General features: G+C 49.4%; 1 protein-coding gene across 2 annotated transcripts; it reads left to right on the top strand.

Annotated features, from left to right (window-relative positions):
• Nucleotides 1-889: 889 nt before the first annotated feature.
• On the top strand, nucleotides 890-8122 carry PRDM8 (PR/SET domain 8). 2 transcript variants are annotated; one of them, XM_025385722.1, is made up of 5 exons: nucleotides 890-1029; nucleotides 1447-1585; nucleotides 3880-4100; nucleotides 5089-5320; nucleotides 5720-8076. In XM_025385722.1, exons 3-5 carry the CDS (start codon nucleotides 3882-3884, stop codon nucleotides 7336-7338), a joined length of 2070 nt encoding a protein of 689 aa, XP_025241507.1. In that variant the 5' UTR covers nucleotides 890-1029; nucleotides 1447-1585; nucleotides 3880-3881; the 3' UTR covers nucleotides 7339-8076. The 2 variants fall into 2 exon arrangements, with proteins under 2 accessions (XP_025241507.1, XP_025241506.1); XM_025385721.1 differs by lacking the exon at nucleotides 890-1029 and having other exon boundaries at nucleotides 1220-1585; nucleotides 5720-8122.
• The last annotated feature ends 560 nt before the right edge of the window (nucleotides 8123-8682 follow it).

Raw genomic sequence — 8682 nt, 5'->3', positions numbered from 1 at the left:
CTGTCTCCTTAAGTTGTGGTTGTACCTCCTCCACTTTAGCCAGCTGCACAATCCGATTTATCCTAATGCTGACAGATTGCCCACTTCAAAGTAGTGGTGGTGTGGGTGGGGCTGAAGAAGTTGAGAAACTATCTATACCACTCAAAGGCCTTTCTTCCCTTAGCAGTAGAGAATTGAACTGTGAAAAAGAAGCCTGAGATCCCCCAGCGAAATGGTGTTGCATCCCCGTTGAAGGAGTCAACTTGCAGGCTGTTAAAGACCTCAAGTCATTAGCATCAGCTGCTGCACTAAAGGGGCAAGTCAGCGCCTCTAAGTGGCTTAGCGCACAAACGAGGCTCCCGAGACGGCCTTGGCAACTCCATCCCCTCCTCCACCACCCGCTGGATGCGAAAAGCTTTCCGGAGCCCATCGTGATAATAATTTTTATTTTGAATCACCCTTGCCTCGCAACCCCAAGACCTCAGAGTGCCAACAGCACCCATTATAGGACTCCCTCTGGGGCTGTGCAGATTCTGCACGAAGCAGAGGGCAAAAACAAACAAACAAACAAACAAACAAAAAAAAAAAACAGGAACTGTCTGAGTCCACTAACCTGCGCTCTTCCCACCAACCTCCGGCACCCCACCTCCGCCCACGTACCCGTGTCCTGGGACTAGGAGGTACCGTTATGTCCCCTTCCGAGGTCTGGTGACATTCTCACTCCAACCTCATCTCCCGAGCCATGGGAAGGCTGAGCCAAGTTCTCACCAAAGTGCATCCTTTCTGAATTTTGCAGGGGGAAGCTTGGTAGTGTTGGTGCTCCTGAAGAGAGACGACGCCCGCTTATCAACCTCAGGCAACTAGCGGCGCAAATCAGCGGTGGCTCCAGGGCTAGAGAATCCCTGGGGCTAACCGCACCCCTCTCCCTTTCACGGAACGTGGACTCCGGGGAAATACGCTCGGGGTCCGCACGCGCTGGGTGTCCAGCTCTCTGTCATAGCTTCTCCAAGTGCCTAGTGAAACGGGGAAAGGCCCTCTCCAATCCTTTTGGTACCTTCCTTTCCAATCCTGAAACGATTTGCCCCTCCTAGCCGTCCCAGAGGGCCCGAGCTTTAGGAAGAGGCGGGCCGGGACGCTCTCTGAGAGGCGTTGCCACCCGGGGTAGGCGCGCATGATCTGCGGGGCGCGGGCAGGCCGGGGGGAAAAGCTGCGAGGCAGGCGGCGCCGGAGGGAGCTCCTGGCCCAGCAAAGAGTTAAAGGGAGGGGACGTGGGCTGTCACGCGTCATTGGGCAGATTATGTGCAGCAAACAAAAAGTGTGTGTCTGCGTGCCAGTCAGTCACTGCATCGGGTCCATCTGTACAACTCTCTCCGTTTCTCCGTCTCCCTCTCTCTCTCTCTCTCCCTCCCTCCCTCCACCCCCCAATCTTTTTCTCCCCATCTCTCCATCTCTCTCTTATCTCTTTAGGAAAAGCCTAAAAGACGGCAACACCAACACCTCTTGACATGGAAATACACTGATACAATAGGCAAAAAGAAACACTCGATTGCATCTTCCGGGTTCCAGGTGGCCTTATTTGGTAGAGTCTATACTGACCTTATTCCTGGTAAGTCTATTTGCATTGATGTGGGAGGGGGATGGGAGGAAGGCAGTTTGGTGGAAAGAGTAGAAAATTTTGTCTTCCGTCTCCTTATTATCCAGAAGAGAGAGAAAAATAATTCTTGAGGGGCTCTCTACTGCCAGGAATATTGTACAAAAGGAGGAGCGGGTGGGGAGCACTTTGCCGGAGAAGCCAGGGACTGGGGAGCGCGCGGCCGCCAGACAATGCCTGACTAGAGGGACGGGCTAGCGGCGGGCAGCAGCGACCGGCTTTCAGAAAGCCCCGCCGGCTCTGGGGTATATTCCCAGGGCAGGCGGATAAGAACCTGGGCCCAGAGCGGGGCACGGAGCTGTGAAACGTTGGGTGGCAAAGGCGACCGCACGCGGGCGGGCGCTCCTAGGCTCTTGCCCAGCGGTCATTGTGATGGGCTTGAGGCTCGTGGCGGCTGGCGCGGCGACTCCGACCGCTATTAGCGCGGCGGAGTGAGGACCTTTTCACCGTATTGTTAGGTAGAACTGCATTTTAATGACTGTGTCCCTGCTGTTGCCCGAAGTGACGGGGGCGACCTCCCAGCACAATGAAATGCTTGTGTGAAAGAGATTTTTAAAAGGAAGAGAGAAATTGGGGCATAAAACGCTGAATTGAAGGAAATTGAAAAGAGGAGAATAGGATTCCGTTGAAAATGAGATGAGAGGTTATGGGTTTTTTAAAATGTATTTTAATTTGAAATGAAAAATCAGGATGTCTACCTTGTATGGGGTAAAAATGTCCAGGGATAGATGATGTAGAATAATAAAGTTTCTTCTTTATGGATATTTTCCCTTATTTCTGCTGTCCGTTAGATACAGCCCAACACTTGACATTTGGGGGATGCAAGAGGATGAATGGAAAATGAGACGAACCAAAGTTTTAGGCTATGTTAGCTGGAATGGGGGGAAAAAAGCACACCTTGTAGTCACACGTGTAAGGTTAATTGGTTAATATAAATTAAAATAAAAACAGACGTCACTGATATTATTCCATAATGAACAGCTTTGCAGGAAAAGAATTAGATCTACTCTTTCCTGTTACTTTAATTATACAAAACATACATAAATAATTGCCAACGGTGACATTATCAGGGAACAACAAACTTGGAGGAATCTTTTGATTAGTTTGAAATACTAAGCAATGCAGCTAGTTCAAAGCTAGTTAAAAAATTTAAACACCTGTTTCTTTTTTTCTTTTTTTTTAATGATAAGTCTTGTATGGGGTGTCCAGAGGAAGGAAAATGTCCCTTTATGACAGCTTAATAGAGAACCCTCCATTGGGGCATTACTTTCTAAATTGCTGTGGATTAAACAGCTGGAGAGCCCACTGAGGAGTGCTCAAGGAGGGCTGCCCCCTCTTGCCCAAAAAGGGTCATATGGGGTAGGGGGAGTGAAAATTTACCAGTCATTACACACAGTATTTCAGACTGGGGACACTTTAGGCCTGTCCTGTACCTGCTCACTTCATGAGCTACATGTGACTCAATCCACCCCCTTGTATAACAAGGTAACCGGGATTCACTCTCATCCATAAATAAGCATGTCCAGAAAAAAAATTACCTCTGCTTGCTGCTTTTAATTAAAGCCTCAGAGGAACAGTGTTGGATTATGGTAATGAGCAGACATACGTCCCTTCTTGTAGGCTGCAGAGAAAGGTTAGCTGACACAGAATTAGTGGCCCTGACACTCCACTTGAAATCCATTCGCCATGCTCCGCTGTCTCCGCCTGCTCACTAACGCTGCTCCCCTCTTTGGAAGAAAAGGAAAAAATCAGCTCCCGGGCACCCAGTTCAATACATAGGCAGAGGCACTTTTCCCCAAGGGTTAGACGTTTCTTTCAGTAAGGGAAGTCTATAGGCTGGTTAAAATATATGTGCGTGTGTGTGTGTGTGTGTATAATATATAAATATATATAATATATAAATATAATATATATATAATATATATTCTGCCTTGAACTTCACCTCCAAAACCTACCCAATCCAACATCAAGGTAATGCAAAAATGATCTAGTCTTTCCAGCCCTTTCTTTTCTTTCTTCCAAGCAGTCAGCTCCAGATTTCCCACTATTCTAATTATTTTAACAAGTATCTCTTAGTTTTCATCTTTAAAATATGCCATGTTTATCTCCTATAATTTTGAAATAAGAGCTATGCAAAAATCAGGCAGGTGCAAGGAAAATCTGCCTAGTATTTGAACAGTTCTGCCTAGGTTAATGGCAGTAGAAGCAGTATTGTAACTCACTTTCTTGTGCTGTGTGTCTATCTCCAGTGATGGAGGATACAGGCATCCAGCGAGGCATCTGGGATGGAGATGCCAAGGCTGTCCAACAATGTCTGACAGATATTTTTACCAGCGTTTACACCACCTGCGACATCCCTGAGAATGCTATATTTGGTCCCTGTGTCCTGAGCCATACTTCCCTATATGACAGCATAGCTTTCATAGCTCTCAAGTCTACTGACAAGAGAACAGTACCTTATATCTTTCGGGTAAGTCTCCGCTGGAGCTGTGTAGGTGTATGAGGGTAATGTCCTGTTGGAAATGGACTAAAAATAATTCTAATGACAAGTGGAGATAGGTTTTGCCTGTGGAAAATGCAATAAAGCAAGCAATCCATTTCACACATCAAAAATTAGAAAAGGAAAATTAAACTCAAATTATTGTCAACTGATTTTTTGGAATAAATGACAAAATTTGATTTGGAATGTTAGAAATATCTAAATCAGTGCTTCAGTTCTGGTTTATCCTGGTGATGAACATGACTTCCTAAACTCTGGGAGATTTCACTGGGGCGGAGGCTATTTGCATACTAACTAGTTTCTGCAAGTTCTTTGACAAGTATTGGGTACATTTGCCTTCCATTTGAGGAGGCTACTTCATCCCCTAAACACTAGTTTCTTTGGTAATATTAGCTAGTGCCCAGAGTTTGTATTTAAGTAAAAATGTTAATGGTTTTGATAGTAAAGCATCATTAAATCCATATGTCTGAATTGGAAGATAAAAGGCCTCTCATTTCCTATTCTTCTTTACAAAGAAAAGCTATTAATTGTTCGAGCCAGGATTTGGAACATGATTGCCATAGCGTAATTTCTAAGATTTAAGCTTGCTTTATTTCTGAAACAAACAAAATTCTCCATACCTTTGTAATGTGGGATAACTTAGAAGTAAACTCTCAAGACGTTAACACTAAATTCTAAGAAGAAATTTCCTCATTTAGTATTCAACCAATATACAAAAACGGTGACTTAAATGATCTGTATGATTGATGCAGTGTTTCAAAAGATGGTTATCTTGCCTACTGGTTACAAACATGAGGACAGGTCCCAGCTTGGGCCAAATTTTTGGAAGCGTGGTCTCAGATAATTTTTGGAAAAGAATAACATAGAAGAAATGGTCTTGATTCTTCCGATTTCATTCTCTCATGAGGGTCCCTCTCCCCTCTCCTTCTTGTCTTTTTTCATCTATTTCAAACCGCAGGTAGACACCTCAGCAGCAAATGGTTCCTCAGAAGGTCTCATGTGGCTGCGGTTGGTCCAGTCGGCCAGAGATAAGGAAGAGCAGAACCTTGAAGCCTATATAAAAAACGGACAGCTGTTTTACCGCTCTCTTCGCAGGATTGCCAAAGACGAGGAGTTACTAGTTTGGTACGGGAAAGAACTGACTGAGTTACTCTTGCTCTGCCCCTCTAGATCCCACAACAAAATGAATGGTAGGTTGGCTCGCGACCGGCGTGTGGGCCCTTAACTAGCGGGGGAGAGACGCAGGGAGCGGCAGGGGCTCACCCGGCGCGTTGGCGCGTCTTTCTTCCCTTTGGGTGTCTCATAGGAAGATTCTGAGATATAGTTCGGAATGAAGCTAAACAGATAGGTGAAGATAAAGCAAGGAAACTTGACTTGTTTGCTGTATTCCCCCCAAATCAGGAGGGAAAGTTAGATCAGGTTGGTCATTCTTTTCTCAGGCACTCAGGCCCTGAGAAATGAAGGTGGATTTGTCAAGGGGATGGTGGCAAACTGGCTTGGGGGCGATGCTGAGTAATCATGTGGTGTGCGTGTGTGTGTGTGTGTGTGCGCGCGCGTGCGTGTGTGTGTGGTGTTTGCTCACTAAGCAGGGTCGTCCCCTTACACATGCCTGGAATGCAGCCAACGTTTCCAGTTTGAGTTCCCCTATGTGGCGCATCTGCGTTTCCGCTGCCCCAAGAGACTTCACAGCGCTGATATAAGCCCCCAAGACGAGCAAGGCGGCGGCGTGGGCACCAAGGACCACGGGGGCGGCGGCGGCGGCGGTGGCAAAGACCAGCAGCAGCAGCAGGAGGCACCTTTAGGCCCGGGTCCCAAGTTTTGCAAAGCCGGTCCCCTCCACCACTACCCAGCTCCCTCCCCCGAAAGCAGCAACCCACCCGCTGCCGCCGGCGGCAGCAGCGCAAAACCATCCACAGACTTCCACAACCTGGCCAGGGAGCTGGAAAACTCCCGGGGAGGCAGCAGCTGCTCCCCAGCCCAGAGCCTCAGCAGTGGTAGCGGCAGCGGCGGCGGCGGCGGCCACCAGGAGGCGGAGCTGAGTCCCGACGGCATCGCCACGGGCGGCGGCAAAGGAAAGAGGAAATTCCCGGAGGAGGCGGCGGAGGGCGGCGGTGGCGCGGGTCTGGTAGGCAGCCGGGGCCGCTTCGCAGAGCGGCCCCTCCCGGCCTCCAAGGAGGATCTGGTGTGCACACCGCAGCAGTACAGAGCCTCGGGCAGCTACTTCGGCCTGGAAGAGAATGGCCGCCTCTTCGCGCCGCCCAGTCCCGAGACGGGCGAGGCGAAGCGCAGCGCCTTCGTGGAGGTGAAGAAGGCGACCCGCGCGGCCGGCCTGCAGGAGGAGGGGACCGCCGACGGCGGGGGCGTCGCCTCCGAGGACCAGGACGCTGGCGGCGGCGGCGGCTCCTCCACACCCGCGGCCGCGTCGCCGGTAGGCGCCGAGAAGCTGCTGGCCCCGCGGCCCGGGGGCCCGCTGCCCAGCCGGCTCGAGGGCGGCAGTCCTGCGAGGGGCAGCGCCTTCACTTCGGTGCCGCAGCTGGGCAGCGCGGGCAGCACCGGCGGTGGGGGCGGCACGGGCGCCGGGGCCGCAGGCGGCGCGGGCGGGGGCCAGGGCGCCGCGTCGGACGAGCGCAAAAGCGCCTTCTCACAGCCAGCACGCTCCTTCTCGCAGCTGTCCCCGCTGGTGCTGGGCCAGAAGCTGGGCGCGCTCGAGCCATGCCACCCCGCCGACGGCGTGGGCCCCACCAGACTCTACCCCGCCGCCGCGGACCCTCTAGCGGTGAAGCTCCAGGGGGCCGCGGACCTGAACGGAGGTTGCGGGTCCCTGCCTAGCGGCGGCGGGGGCCTACCTAAGCAGAGCCCCTTCCTGTACGCCACCGCGTTCTGGCCCAAGAGTTCCGCTGCCGCTGCAGCCGCAGCTGCTGCGGCGGCCGCGGGGCCTTTGCAGCTGCAGCTGCCCTCGGCGCTCACGCTGCTGCCGCCCTCCTTCACCTCGCTGTGTCTGCCCGCGCAGAACTGGTGTGCCAAGTGCAACGCCTCCTTCCGCATGACCTCCGACCTGGTGTACCACATGAGGTCGCACCACAAAAAGGAGTATGCGATGGAGCCCTTGGTGAAGCGTCGGCGAGAGGAGAAACTCAAGTGCCCCATCTGCAATGAGTCCTTCAGGGAGCGCCACCACCTCTCCAGGCACATGACCTCGCATAATTGACTCGGAAAGGACCCCAGCTTTCCGCGCGCGCGCACGCACAGTCAAGCCACCTGCAGGAATAAACACGCGAGAACATCCACCGCTTCCTTGCACCCCGAAACACTGCACAAAGACACATACATTCACCACTCCCCCCCAACGCGCACACACGTCCTCCCCTTCCGGGAACGTCATTCAACTATTTACCCGGGACACACACACCCACCCACACACACACAGACACACACACACAAGAGCCAGGATGGTGGATTTTTGATTGGGTGGGTTGTTTGAGGGGGTTTTCTTTTGAATGCACGCATTTTCACTTTCCCCAAAACAAAGGTACATTTTTAAAAATGTCATATATTGCAACATATTGATGCATTTGTCATACGTTTCTACTTAAATTATTAAGCACTTACGATTTAGATGTAATAATTATATGTAAGGGCAAAATTTATTTTAGATATAAAGTAAAGGAGGAGGGCGAGATGCTTTCTGCATTTCTTGATGATAGTTTGTGTTCTTACAAAAATAAACAAAATGAATAAAAAGGGGTCGCCATTCAATTTGAGTTTCCGGGGGAAGTGCATGTATAATGAAATGGTTATGGACTTCAATGAAGAATGTCATCAATTATGTAAATATGTATTTCCTTTTAATACAAAGTGTAATTTTGTGCCAGTGAAATGGAGTCTGAATAGTTATGTGTTTCTTTTATCCCTGGAAATATTTATTAAACTTTATAGTTTATCGGAGTATGTTGGATGCTTTGACAATAAATGACTATTTTCTTCAAAGCAAATATTTGGAAAGTTTTTAAATTTTATTGTTGTACCTAAGGACTATACTTTGAGTAAATGTCATTTATTTTCACTGAATTCCTGAAAAGAAGGGAAGAAACAGCATAAGAGAGGAATGATAAACCTGGCACCATTTGCATTTATTTACTCTAAGCCAATTTTGAGCCTAAAAGAAGGTAAGTTTTTATTATTACTTCGAAAATATTTAGCTGGAAAGTGTTGCACCTCTTGATCAAAGACAAATCATTTAGACAAAGATGCCTGCCATGCAGCTAACCTGTCACTGGGACACCAGCATTCTTTTCAGCAGCAGGATAATTAGTATCTTCACAAATGGCCTGAGACAAACAATGTTCAGGCTGGGATCTGTGAGACCAGAGGAAAAGCCCACTTTAGGTTCTACTAGTGATGGCTACATAGAAGGGTATCTTGTACTCTAATGTCATTACAATGGCATTCTGTCATAATCTATTTAGAGATCCTGTGGGGGAGTTTCCCTAAAAACCAAGGTGAAATGACCATAGTTTGATCATGGTCTATGTATTGCAAGGCCCAGCTTTCC

Source organism: Theropithecus gelada, chromosome 5 (genome assembly GCF_003255815.1).
Source record: "Theropithecus gelada isolate Dixy chromosome 5, Tgel_1.0, whole genome shotgun sequence".
Taxonomy (NCBI): Eukaryota; Metazoa; Chordata; class Mammalia; order Primates; family Cercopithecidae; genus Theropithecus; species Theropithecus gelada.
Note: the sequence above shows the minus strand (reverse complement) of the source record. Positions and strands in the feature narration are given on the sequence as shown.